This window comes from Electrona antarctica, assembly GCF_951216825.1.
Source record: "Electrona antarctica genome assembly, chromosome: 9".
Taxonomy (NCBI): Eukaryota; Metazoa; Chordata; class Actinopteri; order Myctophiformes; family Myctophidae; genus Electrona; species Electrona antarctica.
The window spans coordinates 23,668,715-23,690,800 of record NC_136790.1 but is presented as its reverse complement, the minus strand read 5'-3'; the positions used below and the strand labels follow the sequence as shown (position 1 = coordinate 23,690,800).

General features: G+C 40.5%; 1 protein-coding gene across 1 annotated transcript; it reads right to left on the bottom strand.

The window, feature by feature from the left end:
* Window positions 1–3,734: 3,734 nt before the first annotated feature.
* On the bottom strand, window positions 3,735–20,283 carry LOC306929883 (immunoglobulin-like and fibronectin type III domain-containing protein 1). The gene is made up of 20 exons (XM_079510617.1): window positions 20,217–20,283; window positions 17,610–17,732; window positions 17,288–17,433; window positions 16,370–16,469; window positions 16,242–16,265; window positions 15,608–15,644; window positions 15,292–15,484; window positions 14,168–14,281; window positions 13,901–14,066; window positions 13,505–13,777; window positions 12,705–13,022; window positions 11,690–11,983; window positions 10,433–10,735; window positions 9,808–9,987; window positions 9,521–9,649; window positions 9,177–9,256; window positions 8,288–8,480; window positions 7,634–7,930; window positions 4,278–4,607; window positions 3,735–4,098 (listed from the first exon to the last, which is right to left on the bottom strand). The coding sequence occupies exons 1-20, from the start codon at window positions 20,251–20,253 to the stop codon at window positions 4,094–4,096; spliced, it is 3,342 nt and encodes a 1,113-aa protein (XP_079366743.1). The 5' UTR covers window positions 20,254–20,283; the 3' UTR covers window positions 3,735–4,093.
* Between the last annotated feature and the right edge of the window lie 1,803 nt (window positions 20,284–22,086).

The following is a 22,086-nucleotide window of genomic DNA, read 5'->3' as shown; positions in this document are numbered from 1 at the left end:
GCGAAAACAGCAGATATACAAGCCCCACAGCAAATTGTGAGCTTGTAGATCGGCTGTTTTCAAATATAGACCACTGGGGTTCCCCCGGCAACGAGATATAGGGTTTAACCCATTAAGACCTGAGGCCGCTTCTGCCTGATTTACGGTAGAAGGCCGATTATGCCTTAATTCTAAATCAGTAGTTCTCAAACTTTTCCGTGCTAATTAAGGACCCTTTTTGGCCGTGGAGCCCCATCTGAAAATATTTTGTGCCAGGGACCCCCCAGACTTTTCAGCCCAGCACGGAGTGATGCGATGTGAGCTTGTGCATGTGCTATTTTCTGAAAAACGTATGGTGTTGCTACAGTATATATATAATGCCTATATAGCTCAAATTTAAAATTACACAGCTTCCCCGGTTTTAATAGGTTAAGTGGTTAAGGAAACTTGATTGATTGGTTGAATATGTATTCAATTTCAACATGTTTGATAGAGTTTATTTAAACTCATACGTTATTCATCTTCCCTTCTACAGGAATCTGAGTTGTCTCAGCAGAAGGATACCATTGATTGAAATTCTGAAGGTCAAACAGCTACAGAAGCACAGGAAATCATCCAGCAGGCTCTCAGAAATCCAGAGGCCACACTAACAGGTAGGGGTCATCGCTTTATGTTACTGTATAGCATTTTTATAAATACAATTTCTAAAGGAAAACAGTTTATGCACACTGCGTGTGTACTGTGTTCTGCTTTTCTGTGATGTTTGTGTGCTAAACGTGTGACTATGAGACCTATAGGTCCACTAGTATCTTGCCATCATAGCAGAATTCAGCAATGAATCGATATTTTAACATGACTGAATGATCGTATGAAAGGCTGACTTTACATTATCAGCTGATGTGATTTATTAGTGCACAGAGTATGAGGCAGACAGGTGAGACAGGGTGAGAGAGAGAGTTGGCTTAGATGCAAAGAGGCAGCCTGAAGATGTTTTCCACCTGTTTGGGTGGGACAATATTGACGTCAATTATTATTTATGATTTGTTAATGGAATTGTGGAATTTCCTTTGTCTGAGCATAACCACATTCAAGTCAAAGTGCCAGTATAGTTTACAAAAATATATAAAAAATAGGAGATGCTACTATTATGTATAAAACCTTAAATCATATTGTTATGGCTATTTTGGATTTGTGTTTCCAGTGGCTATAAGTTGTATGCCCTGGAGCTATCGGTAAAGGCAGGGCTGTCACGATTACAAATTTATGTTGACGATTGTCACTCAAATAATTGCAATTAATGATTTGATTGTGTGTTTGGCATTGAACATTATGAAGCCGTTTAGGCTTCGTAATCAAAAATTGCACAGGGCAGATATATGACAAATAACTGAAATATACAAAGAAATGATTGACACATTCGTCACTTCTTGACGCGTTGTAAGCTTGTAGATCTGCTACAATTCTGCTTTTTTTCAATATTTGGAAATGCATTGGATTGCGACGATTATGCAAAGATAATTGTGATTACACCATTATGTAATAATTGTGACAGCCCTAATGAAAGGTGAAATGTTCTGTGCAAGACTAAGTTTAAATAGAATATGTAAAATAGAATATGTTCTGACCAGTCACACATCCTAAAGGCTAATTTATACTTAGTGTGTCGATCACTTTCAAGCAGAAAATGCGAAGCGTGGCGTTTGAAAATCTAATTATTTTCAGTATAAATTACTAGGCTTAGGTCATGTATCCAGATGAAAAATGAAATGTGTTAGGTTGCCATTATCTTTCAGGACCACTGAGCGTTCAAAATAAACATTATTTTACAAATACGCAGATCTCACACATTGACTTTAAACACTGGAACAGTTTCATTACTGTATGTAAACCATAAGCGTTTACTTGGAGCGCATGTACAGTACAATATTTTACAACCTGACCAATTTCACGCGTATAATATGTCACCAGATATTCTCCATCAAGTCAAATAAAACTTTCAGCAGCTGCGGTGAAATGTATTGACATGGAACCAATGGAAGAAAAAAAAAGAAAAAACCCTACTCACCTTTTAGTTGTATGTCCACTGTGTTAAGCTCTTCCACTTTAGCCTTTGCTCTTAACACTATCTGACACATCCAAGGAGACACCCCTTTTTGTTAGGTAATAAAACATTAAGAACCGCTGAATCCCTTACATGGGGAGAATCCCCTTGGTAAAAACGTGTATTTGTGGCGATGGTAAAAGGGTGGTTCTTCTTACCCTAATCCCATGAAACAGATCACTTAACACAGTTGGCATTGGCAATTACATACTGTATGCCATCCAATACTCCTAAACCTTATGGCCTGAATCCAGTGAACGGGTTTTGGCAATCTCTGACAAACATAATGAACCAATATTAATCACATGTTGATATCAATATTGTTCTTCTATTAATACTATATCCAAATCCACAAAAAACATTGTTCTGGTGATTTATGGATCCACAATGTCCATGCTTTTCCTGAATCACTGGACCTCGCGTAATACGATGACTGCACTGTTTTTATGTATTGGTCTGTAGATACTGTACATGAGACGTTTTATTTGGTAAAGTAATCCCTGGTTAGTAATACCGTTTTGGCATGTTAAGTACAATATGGCTGGCAGTGGCCCCATTTAAGCTTATATGGTGTACATGGAAATTCTGACAAGACGTTTCTCCAAAGAAAGCAAATGATGCGTGCAGTGAGTCACCACTGGTTCAATACTCTTGGCATTATAAAAAGGGGGTTGTCTGGATAGTGGCGCTTTCTGCTTCTTGGGGTTTAGTTTCACACTGACGGTCCGGAGGTTAGTCAGGCGTAACATACCCAGACGGTTTGAATAGCGCTAACACACCATAGCCTCATAAACGATAAGGTTGTGACCCTTAACAATAAGGAAACCAAAAGACAAGATAGGAGGACAAACAAAAACAGCACCCTCTGACCTGACAGAGGAAACAGGGTAAGTGTTCTCCTACAAAAAACTCAACAATTAGCCTATACATAAACTCAAAATAGTCATTTTTTAAAACAATACTGTAATATCTCACTCTTTGCTGATAAAATCATGCCGTGCCAATCATGGAAATATTGCAGGTGTGCTCAGCAGCAGGTAGTTCTGCTTCGTACTTACTATTCAACAGAAAACTATTTGTATCATAGTGTGGACAACATTAAGGTAACTAGATTTTATTTTCAGGACAAATGTTGTACGATTGCACCTCTTTGAGCATTTGTTATATCCTTCAGAGCAGGTTCCTTCAAAAAGTTGAAAATGATGTCTTGACAAATCTAACACTATCTTCCTTTCATGGTCAGATGTAAGAAGAACTTATTCTATATTTGCAGTGCATGATCATCACATAGCCATTTTATCTGTGGGCTTAAGTAGATATTCTTGGCTGTGCAATTAAAATGTACTCTTGACTCAGGTGTCGAATGTATGTGCCTGATGCGACAAGCTCTTGGATTCCTGAATTGCTGGAAGCATACAGTTGTCAAGTGCTATTCATACTGGCACTGTAGTTTGAAATATTGCTGATTTGCATGAACAATAATGGTATAAATATTTCAAATGCCAGTTCTGGTGTTGGATATGGCCAGGGGCCACTGAGTTCATTCTTCAGTAGTCAGTAATGATTTTTGTAAGAATATTAATGCAGAGTGAAACAAAAGCAGCTGCAAAAAGACAATAGACCAAAATTATGGATGGATTTTATAAATATGCTTTTTATTACGATTTCAAAAAAATATAACAGATCTTGATTTATTTTCACTTTTTCATTCTTTTCTTCAAGAATAACATTTGTGATGATAAGATACATTGATGACAAGTGCATTTTTATATTTATAGAATAATTTAGCAAAGAAGTGAGAGCATTGTGGCTATTTGGATGGTTTGATATAGTACTATTCTAAATACAAACATTCTTGGGAGCCCCTCTAAAACGAGATGGTACATCTCAAGGGGTCTTTTTCCATCATTCTATGTCACCAATGCGTTAAATTAAAACAAAATTCATCTGTCTCCTAAAGAAACCCAACAGGAGAGAGAGATATCGGGCCTGAAGCAATTCTTCATGCTGATTTCAATCTGTGGGGAAGTCATAAAGAAAGATGACATTAGCATTATATGTTTAATTAGAAAAAAGAAAGAAAGAAAGGAAGGAAGGAAGGAAGGAAGGAAGGAAGGAAGGAAGGAAGGAAGGAAGGAAGAAAGAGAATGAGAAATTATCATAGAGGAAGCCAGGTTTTCATTAAAACAAACCTTACCCCTGACTTTAAGCTTAGTGGAGCACTCTGCATGGCCAAGGGAGTTGACTGCAACAACTTTGTATTCGCCACTGTCCTCCGATCTGACTCTGATTATGGAGATGGAGCATATGCCATATGCATTGGTGATGTAGTAGTTTTTGTCCGAGTTGATGCAGACGTCATTCAAGTACCACTTCACATTGGGTGTGGGGGTTCCTCGGACAGCACATGTCATGTACAGCTGGTAGCCTTTAGGTGGTGCGTGAACTTTCAATGGGACTAGGATGGATGGGGATCTCTCGATGGTGAATGCCGTTGTGGCCCCTCCACCAGTTAACGCCACTGGAACTATATAAGGGAAGAAAAATCAATGTGGGTGATTGTATGGACTGGGTGTTATACATCCCAAGCAGAAAGTGCTTTATGTTTTAAGATTAAGCCTAAAAGTTCATGATGACTGCCACAGGGTTACAGGATTTGTTACTTGAGCTTAAAGGGTAGAGTAAGTGATATTTGTCTCCACCAGGCCGTGTGTGTGTGTGTGTGTGTGTGTGTGTGTGTCCGTCCGTCCTTCCGTCCGTCCGTTACCAGCTAATCTCCGGCACCGTTAACCCGGTCGATGCCAAACTTTGCACACACACTCCCTGGATGCCAACAATGAACCTCTGCCCCACATTTTCCAGAACGGCCTGTTATAGCGCCACCATGAGGCAGCTTTTCACATTTTGTACCTAAAACTGCACCGATCTGCGTGAAACGTTGCATGCACACTCCCTAGAGGCCAAGGACAAACCGTTGACCTGCATTTTCCGCATCTGCCTTTTATAGCGCCACCAGGAGGCCGACTTTTGTAAAACACATTTTTTGATATTACTCCTCCAGATCGTTACACAGTATCTCTATGGTCATGTGCTCAAGTCGGATCTGTCCGATATTTCATATTCCATCCTAATTGGCTATAATTGGCTTTCACAGTTTGCAAGATTGCCCCGTTTTGAACAAAAGCCTCAAATCATGAACGCAGCATGCAATTTACGTGAAATCTTTCACACATTTTCTTACTAGGCTGAGGAATATATCCCACCCTTTTCACATTGGCCTGTTATAGCGCCACCAACAGGTTGATTTTTGCAAAACACATTTTTGGAACAAAATGCCTCAAAAACATGTTTATATTAATCCTAAACATTTTGCCAAACATCTCACAGTCCTATCCTCCTGGTGGAGACCTGTGCCCAGAAGGGCACTTTTTCTAGTTCTCTATGTTCCCCATTGCTATAGCGTGTTTGTTCAGTAATGGGAGTCTCCCTGTCTCTCCAGTGCTTTATAAACAAACTAGAAAAAGTGCCCTTCTGGGCACAGGTCTCCACCAGGAGGATAGGAGTGTGTGTGTGATGTTTGGCAAAAATGTTTAGGAGCAATATAAACGTGTGTGTGTGTGTGTGACGCGGCTTGGCCTGTTGTAGCGCCACCATGAGGCTGATTTGAAAACTGTCAAGTGGCATTTCTTCCAAAGCCTATAGTGGGAATATGCATGCACAGTTTCACCACAATCGGACGCTGCGTTGAGTAGTTGTGGCGATTTGTACAAAACGGGTACAAAGCGGGCTACTCCTGAAAAGTTTAGAAGCCAATCATAGCCAATGAGGGTGGATTATGAGAAATCAAACAAACCCGTCTTGATCACATGATTGTGAAGAAGATGTGTACCGATTTGCGTGAAATTTGGATAAAATCTGAAGGAGTAATATTAGAAAATGTGTTTTACATATGTCGGCCTCCTGGTGGCGCTATAAAGACAGATGTGAAAAATTCCAGGCAAAGGTTTTTCTTGGCCTCTAGGGAGTTGGCATACAAAGTTATCCACAGATCCGTGCAGTTAGAGATAAAAACACTTTTCGGCCAGTTATAGTCGAAAATGTTCATGTGGTATCGGTGCCGGAGATTAGCTGTTCACAGACGGAAGGACGGACGGACGGACAGACAGACAGACACACACACACGGACACACGGACGGACGGAGTGCAAAACATACTCTCTCCCCATGCCTTTGGCCTGGTGGAGACAAAAATGCATTTTCAGGTCAGGATGCCAATTTTGGATAGAGAACGTGTACAGTACATATACTGATCAAACATGAAATTGCAAGTGGTGACAAAGAAAATAGCAGACACAATTGAACAACAATTTAAGCTGATAAATGGGTACTCTCTCCTGATTGGTTGAAAATTTCAATCTTCCTAAAAATGTATTTTCTGTTTACTTTTTATGTCCCGGATTTCTTCTAAATAAAGGCACTAGAGTGCCCAGCAAATGAGGTAGATTTTACTCTGAAAAGCCCCGCCTTCCATTTCCCCCCAAAACCTCACTAAGTCTGTATCTCTCTTTAGAAGCGTTAATATTTCAAATGATATGCTTGGTTAAATCAGAAATTATGACTTTCTGATCAAAACCATGGAGAACGCCGTAGATTCAGAGATAATAGCAAGTTTTGTCGGCCCGTAAACAACGAAGTGAAGGGCTGCGCGCGTTGCCTAGCAACGGCCACTGTCAAAAAATGGATTTTAGCGTTCGAGTTTTATATCATTAAAAAGGACCTAAAGACGTCTCCAGGCCTGGTCCTCCTACGGGTGTAATTACAAGTAAGACGCGCAAACGCGGGAAGCGAACGCAGCTCGTAAATTGCAAAAACAACAATTAGAATAAATTACGTAATTTTTTAAGGTTTTTTTTAAGTTCTCGTTTTTTGTGTTTTTTAAGATTTTTTTTAAATTAGGTTTTTTTTTAAGTTAAGTTTTTTTTAAGTTTTTCCTTTTTAAGTTTTTCCTTTTTAAGTTTTTCCTTTTTAAGTTAAGTTTTTTTTTAAGTTACGTTTTTTTTTTTTTTGTGTGTGTGTGCGTGCGTGCGTGCGTGTGTGTGTGTGTGTGTGTGTGTGTGCGTGCATGTGTGTGTGTGTGTTTTTGTGTGTGATACAGCTGCGCCCTCTGGTGGTGGGCGGGTGGTGTTACAGCGTGACACACACAGACTCACAGACAGACAGACAGACATGATCTGCTGGGTCTCATAGTAAATGCTCACTGCGTTCGCAATCACTGCGTTCGCAATAAAGACGTGTGGGGACGTCCTGGGCACAATAAGTGTTCATTAAAGAGGTGGAGAGACAGCTGGGAGACCCCAGTTACTGAACATTATACTCTATATTAGCAATGACAAAAAACTGTTTGTTTTACTAAAAATATCACTTACCCTACCTTTAATTAAATAGGTGCAAAGTTATTTTGGTGGAAAGTTATGCCACACCAAAATCTAGAGCAATGTCCCTGGTTTGGTTTGATTATTTGATCAAACTTATTTGACGCAGGGAAATAACTCACCTCGGTTGCTGTTCGCACCCCATGTTGGTGACACAGACGGATCTGAAAGGCCCATGTCATTCTTGGCATAGACGCGGAAATGGTACTCTCTCCCGTCTTCGATGTTGATGGCTGTGAATGTGTTGCCATAGAGACGGTCTCCTATGTTTTTCCACATCCTTGAGCTTGAGTTGTGTTCAGCCACCACATAGTACAGGCGATCATCCAACTCTTGGTCTGGAGACGGGGCCCAGGATATCACGACTTTGCCCTGGACAGTTTGCTCTAGCGCTATTGGGCCTGGGCTCTTGGGTTCCTCTAGGAGCCAGTGAAAAGTGAAAATTTAAGTTATTATTGATTAAAAAGAAATCCAAACATTTACTATTGACCCCTTATTAGTTTTATTTAGTAGCGTCCTTCATTACGATTTGAGTTGGTTTACAGTTTCTGTTTTTTTTTTAGTGGTGCAACCACTCCAAGGAACAGCAATGTCTGTGACGTTAACCTATGTTTGTGTGTGACTCATGTGTGACTCATGAGTACCAGTAGGGGCGCTGTTGTACCAGAGAGAGAGATAGTGCTGCACTGTTGCCTGCTAATGAGAGAGAGAGGGGGGGGGGGGGGGGTGAGGGGAGTTGCACCACTCAGTTCACACGGGTGTGATTTTTTTCTTACCTGTGACTCTGACCTCAATGTCAAATGAGGCCTCGCCCGATGAGTTTTTGGCCTTTATAGTGAATATGCCTGAGTCAGAGCGCTTTGAGGAGGGGATTACAAGCTGTGACATTCCCTCTGTGTTGATAACATTTGTCCAGACGTCTATAGGCTGATCGTCCTTCAACCAAGTGATCTCTGGTGAAGGCTCCGCCTGAAGATAGCAATTTAAAAAAACAAAAAAAAAAAATCACGAGGCTCAATTTCATACTGATGTTGATGTTGGCATTTCTTGTTTTATTTTATTTTAATGCAAAATAAATTCATAGACTGACAAGACTACAGTTTGGCTGTCAGCTGTAGGCCTAATTCATGATTGATATTCTTGTGCCACAATATGCAGTTTACTTTTACAACTAACTTGAAATGTCACATCGGTCTTCTCAAACAAGTGAAAGGACCATGCTTGGGGTCGGTTTAGCCCATTGCCCATGACTCGCACATTATTTGACATTACTGCTGTGCTGACCATTTTCCAATAATAATATGTGTTTTTGAGGAAGCCATTGGATTAAATTAATTTTAGTACAGTATGGAAAACAACTTAAATTTCCAAGTCAAAGACTTGAAACTTACTTGAGTTACCTTATCATTGAGTTTTTATGGATTTTGAAGTGTGATTTGAATAGTGTAGCCTAAAAATAATCTCTGGAGAAAAGATTAATTTACAAACAAAGCGATGCAATTTGTTAGATGTAGTTAGAACTTCAAATAATGTTTACAACTGATTTCGAAAATTATCTTTAGCAACAACTGCTCAACCTACTATCATGGTGATGTATGGATAAAATATTGGGTCATTTAAAATTGTGGGATTGAGGGAGAATTGGAAGAACTCATCTGTACATACCTCATAGTTTATTTTGATGCGCATAGAATTTCCTGCTCTGACAACCATGAAATCCTCTGGATCTTTAAAACGAGGTCTCACTGGATAGGACACACGCACGCACGCACGCACGCACGCACGCACGCACGCACGCACGCACGCACGCACGCACACACACACACACACACACACACACACACACACACACACACACACACACACACACACACACACACACACACACACACACACACACACACACACACACACACACACACACACACACCTGTTAGAGAACAGGAATCACCATGAATTATAACTAACTATAAACTCTAAGGACACTCGCAGGCATCGTGATTACTTACTGTTAGGATTCTTTGCACACACCATCTTGGAAGGAGGGCTTAGATCTCCAGCACCAGACTTGTTGATGGCCGCAACTCTGAATTCATACTCTGATCCCTCAGTGACAGCTTTAACTGCATAGCTTTCACCTGCAGTACGTCAAGGCAGGGAACATGTTCATTTCATAACACTCTGATGCGTTTTGACATCCCATTTTCCAAAAATACAGTAGAGGAAAATGTGTTTTCTACCAACATCCCATCCTCCTGCTATAAAATCAAAATATGCCATATCCCCTGTGACAGACCTTCAATTGGCTCATTCACAGGGTTCAGGGCAATCCACTGGCTCGTGTCTTTCTTGCGCTTCTCCAACTGGTAACCAATGATGGGTTCTCCTCTGTCATCCTCTGGACATGTCCAGGTCAAGTTGATGCAGGTCTTAGAGGCACTGACCACATCCGGGGCTCCAGGTGGGCCAGACAGTACTAAGAAATGATGAGAAATTAAATTAACAGGATACGGTAGGTTGTAGGTTGTAGATTGTATGAAATTCAGTGACTACAATATACTGTAAATTGTAGTGAAGTTAAGATTATTGTCTCTCTATGTTTTACTCTAGATGCCTATTATATCACTGATTTAGTAATACAGGAATATCCAGAAAGGTCTTCGTGGGGTTGGAGCAAATGTGGATATGATAAACGGTGGGCCTTCTTGGAACAGCATTTTACAACAGCATTGCAGCAACATGTAAACACGTGTCCCTCTACACTGGCTAAATTATTTACTGTCAGCGTAGGTGATAAATGATTTGACGTGTACCAGAAACCTATCCAGAGGCAGTTTTCATCATTACAAACATCATTGAACAAATTAGCATTAGATCCCCTGAGGAATGCATAATCAGAATCTGGTTAATTCTTGGCTTACTCAGTACACCAGCCATAAATGCATCTTCTGTCTCTAGGGCGTCACTGAGACCCTCTGGGTTTTCAGCATAGATCCGGTAGTTGTACTGTTTGCCATGGTTCACATTTCTGTCTCTGTAGGTGGTGTTATCAGCTGTGACATCCCCAAGCTTCGCAAACTGGCTTTGGGTTGTTTGCTGTCGTTCTATGATATAGTTGGTGACAGGGGAGCCTCCGTCGTCTTTAGGGGGGTTCCACATAAACTCAATCATAGAAGACGAAGTTTCAACCAGTTCCACTGGACCTTCTGGTGGACCTGGCCTGTCTGTTTGGGGAAACATGGCATTAAAAGGCATTTGTTTATTATTATTATTTATTTTAGGAATGATTACAGTACGTCGAATATAAATCCACATGAATCCTAGCGTCCCCATTCTGGTCATAATAGGTGAACATTCCACTAAAATAACCGAACTACAGTATATCACAATTTGTCTCCCTGCACCATGTTATGAGCCTGTACTGTAGATGGGTTATTATTATTGTCTCCACCAGGCCGAAGGCATGGGGAGAGAGTATGTTTTGCACTCTGTCCGTCCGTCCGTGTGTCTGTCCGTCCGTCCGTCCGTGTGTCCGTCCGTCTGTGAACAGCTAATCTCCGGAACCGTTAACCCAGTCGATGCCAAATTTTGCACACACACTCCCTGGATGCCAACGATGAACCTCTGCCCAACAATCTCCAGAACGGCCTGTTATAGCGCCACTCTCTTTTTTTATATTACTCATCCAGATTCTGTCCAAAAATCCCGCAAATCGTTACACACTATCTCTATAGTCATGTGTTCAAGATGGATCTGTCCGATATTTCATATTCCATCCTAATTGCCTAACATAGGCTTTCAAAGTTTGCAGGATTGGCCCTTTTAAAACAAAACACCTCAAATCATGAATGCAGCGTGCAATTTACGTGAAATCTTTCACAGACTTTCCTACTAGGCTGAGGAATATACCCCACCCTTTTCACATTGACCTGTTATAGCGCCACCAACAGGTGGATCAAATCATCCAATTGCCATTAATGGTGTAAGGACAAATGGCACCCTTTTCACATTGGCCTATTATACAGTAGCACCACCAGGAGGCTACAACCTGACCTGGCCTGGTGGAGACCTATTCTTTTTAGATTTGTGCAGAGGGGAAAATAGTGGATAAAAAGCAATAATTGCTTCTTCACTTTTATCACCACAAATCTTGTTTTATGTGCATAATATTTTCATACCGAGGACAATAAGCTGAGTGGTGGCTTCCACGGTCCCAAATGGGGTTTTGAGTTGGATCTTGACCTCCCCTGTGTCCGTACGCAGACAGTCTCTAAGCAGCAGCCGGCTGTGGTTGGATTCCTTAATTATTTTGACTCCTCCTCCATCCTTCAACCCAGAGCCATCTTTAAACCATGTGATGTCCACGGACTCCTGAGGAGGAAATGGCATCTTGAAAGTGGCAGTCTGTCCCACTTTAACTATCACCGGCCTCGAGAACTTGTGAAGATCATCAGGGTCAAATTTAGGTACATCTGTGAACCAAAAAAGGTCTTGATCAGATGAATGCATTTGCGAACAATTATGTGATTTGTCAGTTATTTCTTCTGCTGGGATATTGCTGGATAGATGAAAAAGAAATGCACAAAACAGCCTTTTATTGTTGTTTTGAAAAACCAAGTGGCTATGACCAAAGTTTGCGGGCCCTGGGTAGGCAACCTGGCTCTCATGGTCTGCCACCTTTCAGATGTGTACATCTCATCCTGCATGCCATTACTGTTACATTTGACTGTATATAGAGTAGCGGTAATGTCAATGACATTACAGAACCTCCTCTCACAAGGATTCACAAAGTGAATGGGGGTCAGTGAAAACCTGACACTTAACATTTCACAGACTGACTAGCGATACAAACATAATTGGCACAACAATATTAAGGCGCAGGGGGATTGGGTATATGAATAACATAAATCTGAGAAAAGGTATTTTAATGAATGTGTAGAAGCAGAGTTGGGAAGAGAGTAGAGACAATGTACAACTGGTAATCACATGCTGTATTACTATTTCATTATCTAGGTGGTTATTAGGGCATACTTTCTGGGAGAGAATTACACCTTTCTTCAGTAGTTAAATTTTCACCGGACAACCACCAGTATCCTTTGGCGGCTTCCATTTGAACTCAACAGATGATGAAGTACTTTCAATAATGTCTACTGGTCCTTGTGGTGGGGTGGGTTTGTCTGTTGAAAAACTTACCAATGACCAATGTTTCAGGAACCAAGAGACCACTTCGGGCTCGCTTCTTTGTCTTATCACTTCCATCCCCCTCCTCCTTGTTTTCACCGTCTCCCTCTGCCCCATCCATCCTATTCTTGCCATCTCCTTCTCCACCATCTCCACCATCTCGACCTGCACCATTGCCAGAACCGTCACCGGAACCATCACCGGAACCATCACCAGAACCATCTTTCCCATCTTTCCCATCTCCTCCATCCCCACTTGCAGCTCCACGTTTAGCCAGGTCCTCTCCCCCTGTTGCAGGTTTCTTGCGACCTTTACCACCACTTGGGTCCGCTGAGTAGTAACAGTCACACAGGAAAGAGAACGAGAGAGAAAGAAATACAGTAACACACACACGCACACACACACACACACACACACACACACACACACACACACACACACACACACACACACACACACACACACACACACACACACACACACAGTAGTTAAAATAAGTGTCAATAGCTCTATATTCCTATAGTAATAACTTCTATAGAGTGTTTGTTTAGTAACAGAGGTCCCCCCCTTCTCTCCAGCTCTTTAAAAAACAAAGTAGATAAATAATTAATTTTCAGGTCCGGTTACCAATTTTATGTCGGGTTACCAATTTCATCCAATCATAAATAAAATGTAACTAATGAACAAACAGGTTTTCTCTGATTGGATTAAATTGACTTGAACATTTATTTTCTGTCTACCTCATGTTACTGGACAAATCCATCTTTAAGTTTAAATTTCAGCACAAGAATAAGGTCTTAAAGCAGTCCCACCTTCCACTGCGAGAGAAGCGCTGCTTTTGGCAAGACCCGCGATGGCATAAAAGGTACCCTTATCTTCCATTGCAAGGTCTTTCACTGTCAATGAGTGAATGAGTTTGTCCTCTGAAACTGTGATTTCAAATTTGTCTCCAGGTTCAATCGACGAGTGCTCTGTAGACCATGTAATCCTGTTGAGGGGTGTTGACAGGACACATTGGAAGACAGCGTCTTCATATTCAACAGCCTTGACATCCTTAAGCTTGGCAGCAAACTCAACCGATGGGACTAGAAGAGTGCAAGAGAAGGATAGTGTGTGGGGTAAAACTTGTTTTCCCCCCTTTTTCTTCATTAGCAAGACAATGATTGCTTTTTAATAAAACAAAGGGAGAAGGTTAGATTATGCCTTACTTTGAAGATCGGTGGCGAAAACATTGGTGTCATCCACATCAACCTGATAAAACCCAGCATCGTCTTGCTCAGTACCATTGATACTGAAAACATACTTTGTCCCAACATTGTTAAGAGTGTGCTTCGATCCGTCATCACCCTCACCATATTCAACCGATTCGCCATCCTTGATTTGGAAAAAGTAGGCCACATTTTAAAAGTAAAGTACATTTGGGCAGGGCTGGCTTAAAGATGATGGAGAAATTATGAAAGCAACGTTCACCTTACCTTATATAAAGTAACTGTACTGTTGGAATCCTTTAGCTTCATGTCCAGCTCAAATTCCGCTTTGCCACTTGGTTTCAACTCTATTTGTTTCACATTGTCAATTTTCTCCACAACCTTAGAGAGTCAGTCATAGGAGATAGGTGATACAGATTACACTGCAAGGATAGTGCTTGCTTTATGTCTGTCTTATATCAACCTACCTGATTCATCACCAAATAATTTTTATTTGTGTATAAAAACATTAAATATCCAAACAATATTCATATAGCAAGATTTCCCATTTGTTCGACTGTGAATTTTGCCATGGAATATGTTCACAATTAGTATAACTTGTGTTAAGCCAAGTTAATAGTATACGTTTTGCATCGTGTTACCTCAATTTGAGACAAAAATGACAAGACATCATAAAAAAGGCATCAGTAGAGAGACAGCATCTCATCATCATTAAAGGATTCACCCATTTTCAACCCAACTTCATATAATTGGTCCTCACTAATGCTCATGATAAAACTTTTTTCTACTCTGTCGAGTCTCATAGGAGGGCACTGTTTTCTAACAAGATTCTTCTTTTTTAAGATTGTTATTACCACGAGAACACTGGCTTCCATTATAACATGCACATTTTCCAGGAATATAAAGCCTGCAGTTTCCATAAGCTTGGATTCCCATTTCCCAAAAGATGAGGTAACTGGTGGGTGGGTCCACAGCCATCCTCTGAGACACGAAGTAAGTAGAAATAGCAGAAATGGTACCATTTTATCATGAGCATTAGTGAGGACTAATTGCGACCAAAGGTCGCATTTACTAAGAAATCCTGTGTCTCGTGTCAGTCACACCCCCATATATGGTTGCCATTCCATCATGCCTCATCATGTCTCATCATACCCTGTACACTCAAGACACGTTCCATATATGGCCAATACAGAATTCATTCCATATGTGGATCTGACCCCCCATGCCAAAGCACCAGCGCTCGCCCAGCAGTCTGCCGTCTGCCGCCACCCAGGCAGATGCATGCACGCGACCTCGCCCTTTACGGCCAAGGTCGCTTCTCGCCCTCAGGACGTCTTACTGGTATACAAAGATAGGTTGAAAATCGGTGAAGTCGTCCTTTAATAACACACCTTTGCCTGTTCATCCTCTCGTTCCTTCTTCAACTGGTTGAGTCTCTTCAACAGCCAACGGAAGTCACTAATGCCAAAGTCATAACAGATTCTTTCATAGTCCTTCTTTTTGGCACATAATAGCAGTTCCAAGAGCTTGGGGTCAATCTCTCCCTCTTTTGGTGGGAGTGGTTTTTTCTTTTTTGCAACAACACTGGGCAGAGACACAAGAAAGAATGGTTCATACTAGACATATTAAGATCTTTTTGCTTAAATTGTCTTGCGAGACAGATTGAAATTGAACTATGAAATGTATTGTTTCTTTCTTTCTTTTTACGTTTTTTTGAGCATTTTTCTGAAATCTTGTTCTTCACCTGCAAGACAATCAAATCAATATTATGAACATGGACATGTGAATGAATAAGATAATAACAATCTGGTTTAGGTTACTTTGAATGATGAAATCAAATGTTTTGGGCCGAACAAATAATTAGAAAAAAGAAAAACAACAAAATAAGTGGTTTACCCTGCCCTTTTTTCTTCTTTCTAATAATTTGCTCGGCCCAAAAAATTGTGTTTGTTGTCATGAGTTGTTACGATCTGAGTTGGCTTTCTTTGAGTCGTAAAGGTCTTTAAATAAATACTTTCTGAAACGTCTATGGGAAAAATGTATTAGAAATTGTCTTCCGGGCCGCTCGTCGGGGGCGGAACAGCGACACACAATTTCCCTCCCAATATTTGCATACAGGGACCTGGTTGGTTATAGCCTGGTTAGCCTGGTTCCAAACAAATCTGGTTGGCTCGTCACCATTTCAGCCGTGAATTCCTTCCACAATTGAGAGGGGCCAGATTTACCGGGAATCTGCCTGGGGCAATATACATTGCAAAGGCAGATGAAGGCTGGCTCTAATATTGCAAGTCTGCTAAATAGCATCATCCAAGGACAGAAAAGAGTAAAATTCATACTTTACCTTGGTTTTTGTTGTCCGCTCCACCTGAGAATTAAATGTTTTTCATAAGTATCTAGTCCAACTGTAAAATATGGCAGTCATAGAATGAATGAATTGCTAATCTATTAAATATTAAATTGGTCTCTCACCTTGTAAAACATTCAGTATAGCAGTACAAGTAGCCATTCCAAATTCATTGGTGACAACACATTTGTAAGTGTCAGAATGTTCTGGAAGCGCATTGGTTATCTGTAAACAATATGTTCATACTGTAAATTGTATCCAGAGTGCATATATTGATATTTTCACTCTAGATATTTACATGCACAACAAGCTGCTCTAATTAATCAAAGTGGGGTTATTGTGGTTGTGTGTGTGTGTGTGTGTGTGTGTGTGTGTGTGTGTGTGTGTGTGTGTGTGTGTGTGTGTGTGCAATGGCAGCTTAAGTGTGTGTGTGTGTGTGTGTGTGTGTGTGTGTGTGTGTGTGTGTTTGCGTGTGTGTGCGCGCGCGCGCGCACACACGCATGCCATTGCACACACACACACACACACACATGCCATTGCACACACACACACACACACACACACACACACACACACACACACACACACACACACACACACACACACACACACACACACTTAAGCTGCCATTGCACACACACACACACACAAACACACTTAAGCTGCCCCCCCACACCGTGTGTGTGTGTGTGTGTGTGTGTGTGTGTGTGTGTGTGTGTGTGGGGAGGTTATGACCCCCCCATAGTTGCATGCTTGTTTGCTGCTTGCTGTGTTGCATGCCTGCTGCTTGATGCCTCTCGCTCAGGAACTGCTGCTGGCTAGCTAACTAAGAACCAAGCGATGGAAAGCAGAATGCGTAAGTCTTTCCTTGCCAGTACATAGCCTCTCCATCACCAAGACCCATGCTGTGCCTCCTCGTGGCAGTCCCCGGTAACTGAGGCTAAACAGCATGGGATCCCCCACCGGAGGTGGATAGCTCAGTTATGGCTACCACCATCCGATTGACCAGTGCCTACTGGTTAACCTCAAGAATATTATCTCACCTCAAGAATGTGTTCCTTATTTCTCTCATTGTATATAGTCTTATATATCTCTTGATCATCGCATTTGATTTTACTGCGTTCTCGTTCCCATGTGACCGTTGGTGCCGGCTGCCCACTGACCATTACTTTGAACATGGCCTTTTTACCTGAAAAAATAAATACATAATAATATTATATATAATAAATACATAAAATAAATGAAATAAACGTATATGGATTAATTATTACAATATAACAACAAAACCTTAGTACATTAGCAATCTCATATTTAAATGACCAAAGAAGATCACATAGTCATACAGTAATAGAGTTAATATTTTACCCTGTTGAATTTTCAGTGGTAGGGGTTTATGGACGATATCTGGGGTTGTCTTTCCAAGGGGCACTTGCTCAACATACTGCGTGATCACGACCCCGGGAACTCTGGATCTCTTTTGGATGCACACTATAAGATAATAAAATCACACTTTAATAATGCCAGCCTTGTGATATGGGGGAGGGGGATAAATGCACAGTATGAGTCCTTTGAGAAAGAAAGAATCTGCCAGAAATCTATAGTGCTTCTCATGTTTTATCATTTAAATGTATCTCGTGCAGTCATAATCCTAGAAGAAGAAGAAGAAGGGGAAAAAAGTATCCTATCGGGAGATGGCTCTGGCCTATTTACTGAACCTGTTCAAGGAAAGCCTAGCTGGTAACGAAAAGAAAGGCTATATAGTTCAGGAAGTTAAATCCGTAGCCTATATATTAGCTTACAGTGGTTGTCAAACTTCAAGGAGACCCATAACTCTGAGAGTGTAGGAATTAGTTGTTTGTTTCAAGTGAGCCAGCCCAATATGCACAACGTCAGTAGGTGATTATGTTAGACCAGGGGTATCCACACGTTTTTAGACTTGAGAGCTACTTTCAAAATAACCAGCTCAACAAGATCTAAAAAAAAAAAAGTAGCCTACCTGAGGGGGCTTTGGAATAGCATTACTGGCATTACATCTATATAACTGTAATACTTACTGATTTTTGTGTGCAACACAAAGTATTGCATTGTGGGTTTGAGCTGACAGGCCCTTTTTGATGTCAATCAATCAAGTTGCCTTATTCAGCAGATGCCAAAAATATATATGTTTTATATTTAAATTGGCATGTCTGTCATGTGGTCTGCATGAACAGCCTTTCTGAATACCTATGCCACCCATGTTTGATTACTTTGTCTCCTTACTATTTGTAAATGATAGTAAGGAGAGTGTCTTTCAACGGCGGAATTGTTTTCCCTATCAATAAACAATGTTTGGGGCCCTGAAACCAGATGAAATCATTCAGTAAGTATTGCTACGATTTACCTTGTGCGAACATCGAAGGCCTAATGACTGTTTAGGCTATTGCACTCATGTCTGCTATAGAAGACAGTCCATAATGTTTATTGACTGAGTGACTTGAGTCTGATCCATACCGTCGGTCTGGTCGGTCCATATAGCGTGCATGGACCTGATCCCGTCGGTCCAAGCTATAGGTGAAAAGTAGTATAGGTTCGGTTCTGTATTTTTATTTAATTTAATTTCAGGTGCCCATGATAGGCTACATGAAACTGATGAAAGGCACGCTGTATGATATGCGGTTTTATCATCAATATAAAATGTGAGAGAATGGGTGTCAGGATGAGCATCTAGGAGTTTATTGTCCAAGGATTATAATAATATAAGGATGTACATAACATTCTGTGATTTGTTTCACCACTTTATCGGGATCCCCACTGAAACGTTTTGTTCGAGATGAAGGAAGGTGATGATCATGGTTGTTGGTAGGCTATGAACAGAATAGCCTAAATTTAACAAAGTCCTACTTAGCTACATGGTGTGTAGGTTATGGAATGCAATACCATAATTTGTAATTTAGAGTAACTTAAGTCAAACAAATTACAATCTATCTAACATTACATTTATTTAATTCTATCCTCACATACAGTATAGTGGAACAGCTGGGGCAGGGGGCACATGTTTTTATTGGCCTAAAATATTGTCTATATACATACATTCATGAATCTACTTGCTGACCAGCTGTCGGTATTGAGCAAAAGTTTTATAGGGGTTTATATGTGACCATACCATTGACATCATATAAGGCAAAAATGTAAAACAATATATTATGCTTTAAGTAGCATGTGAAATGTCAAACAAACTAGAGGGTTTTCATGATTCTGAATTCATTCCAAGTATTAGTTTTGCACAAAAAACACTCCTTGGGCTAACAACGGCCATTGCAATCATCACCAAATGTGATGAGGTCAGCACATTTTGGGGAATTTGGGCACATTTTGGAAAGTGGCATGGAATATTAGACAGTTTTGCAGACAAAAACCTATAGGGCCAGCTTTAGGATGGGTTTTCCTAGTTTTTTTCTCAGTCATCGTTCTATATTTCATCTTATGAAGGTCAAAAAGACAGAAACATTATTTTTAAAGAAGCTACAGGATTTGGCCTTGATAGAGTATTGCACCTCTTCCCTTCTGTTACAATTCATTTCATCAGCACCAGGCTATTCAGAAGTAATAGTAATAGTTTATTTTGGTCATGAAAGGAACATTTAAACATCTGATCTTATTTTTTTTCTTACAACTTCTGCATAAGACCAAAAAGGTTTAGGCTGAAGCCAATGGCTTATTTTGCCTATTCGCGTATGTTGGTGGTTGAAAGCTGATATTGCTTGAAGAAATCCTCCTCCCATACTTGAATAAGAACAGATTTTCCACACAGTAGACTGTGTGAAGAGAAAAGGTTGCTTTCTCAAAGGTGCTAAAATACATATACACTCATTATTCAGAAACAAACAAACAAATAAGTGGGACTTTCAAAGTCCCACTGAAGGTCTTTCTTTCAATTCTAATTCACGTTTTAGGGCTACAACAAAAGATAAATGTTGCAGCGTTGATGCTTACCTTGCCCTCCTGGGCCCGTCGTTCCAGATGGATTCATTGCAGTGTCTTTTATTGTTGTTCAAATCAGTGTTCTTTAATGCCTGGTGACTGAAACAGAAAGTGAAAAATATTCAGATTTAGTGCTGGAATATTGTAATGCTGCTTGTAGTGAGGAGTGTTCATACAATGTTGTTTATAGTTACCTTTGTGTTCTAAGAAAATGCCTCAGACAAACCTTTGTATATACAAAAATGTGTGAAGTGAGGGGGGCTCTTATCATCATACATCATCATACATCACATTCCGTGCTCAGCCAATCAAATCATTTCCGTGGTACACACAGACACACAAAGCTAGTGCCCCTCAAAAAATAAATACAATAATGTGTGTGTGCTGTGTACCTTTCAGTCAAATTCAGCTTATGCCACAGTAAATACTGTATAGGCTGTCATTCAGATAACTACAGTGTTTTCAGTCACTTAGTACAGAATATATGTCACGGTAAATGTAGAAAAATGGGAGATGTTTATTTCCTACTTGGGAAGAAAAAACAACAAAACATGTACTGGGTTTACAGTTTGTGAAGCTTTCTGGGGTCAAAATCTGGATTACATTTTGCTTTGCGTTCGTTTTTGTCTCCAGTTTTGTTTGGACTTTGCACCTCATTATCTGATGGCATGATCTCATAACGAGTCTGATATCACGCTATTTTCATCTGTGGGTCGTGCCTTGGGTTGGCTTTAAGGACACTTGAGGCATGCCGACAGACTATAAATGTGGAATGTGAAATTCCACCTTGTGGGTTGTGGCTGACTCTGACTTACCCATGGAGTCAGCTGGCTGTGCCATCAGTTTAATCACCTAAACACCGGCATCCCGAAAATAGGCAAACATTTGGCGAAAACAGCAGATCTACAAGCCCCACAGCAAATTGTGAGCTTGTAGATTGGCTGTTTTCAAGTATAGACCACTGGGGGTCCCCCGGCAATGAGATATAGGGTTTAACCCATTAAGACCTGAGGCCACTTCTGCCTGATTTACGGTAGAAGGCCGATTATGCCTTAATTCTAAATCAGTAGTTCTCAAACTTTTCCGTGCTAATTAAGGACCCTTTTTGGCCGTGGAGCCCCATCTGAAAATATTTTATGCCCAGCACGAAGTGATGCGATGTGAGCTTGTGCATGTACTATGGTTTGAAAACCAGTGTTCTAAATCCTTAGAGTTTTCTGAAAAAGTTGCTACAGTATATATAATGCCTATATAGCTAAAATTTTAAATGACACAGCTTCCCGGGTTTTAATGGGTTAAGTGGTTAAGGAAACTTGATTGATTGGTTGAATACATTGGTTGTGTGCTAAACGTGTGACTATGAGACCTAGGTCCACTAGTATCTTGCCATCATAGCAGAATTCAGCAATGAATTGATCTTTTAACATGACTGAATGATCGTATGAAAGGCTGACTGTACATTATCAGCTGATGTGATTTATTAGTGCACAGAGCGAGGCAGACAGGTGAGACAGAGTGAGAGAGAGAGTTGGCTTAGATGCAAAGAGGAGAAGATGTTTTTCCACCTGTTTGGGTGGGACAATTGACGTTGATTATTTTTTACGATATGTTAACAGAATTGTGGAATTTCCTTTGTCTGAGCATAACCATATTCAAGTCAAAGTGCCAGTATAGTTTACAAAAATATATAAAAAATAGGAGATGCTACTATTATGTATAAAACCTTAAATCATATTGTTTAGATCTGGCTATTTTGGATTTGTGTTTCCAGTGGCTATAAGTTGGCATGTTAATGTAATTGGTTTGTAAATAAATGCACATGTATGCCTTGGAGCTATCGGTAAAGGCAGGGCTGTCACGATTACAAATTTATGTTGACGAT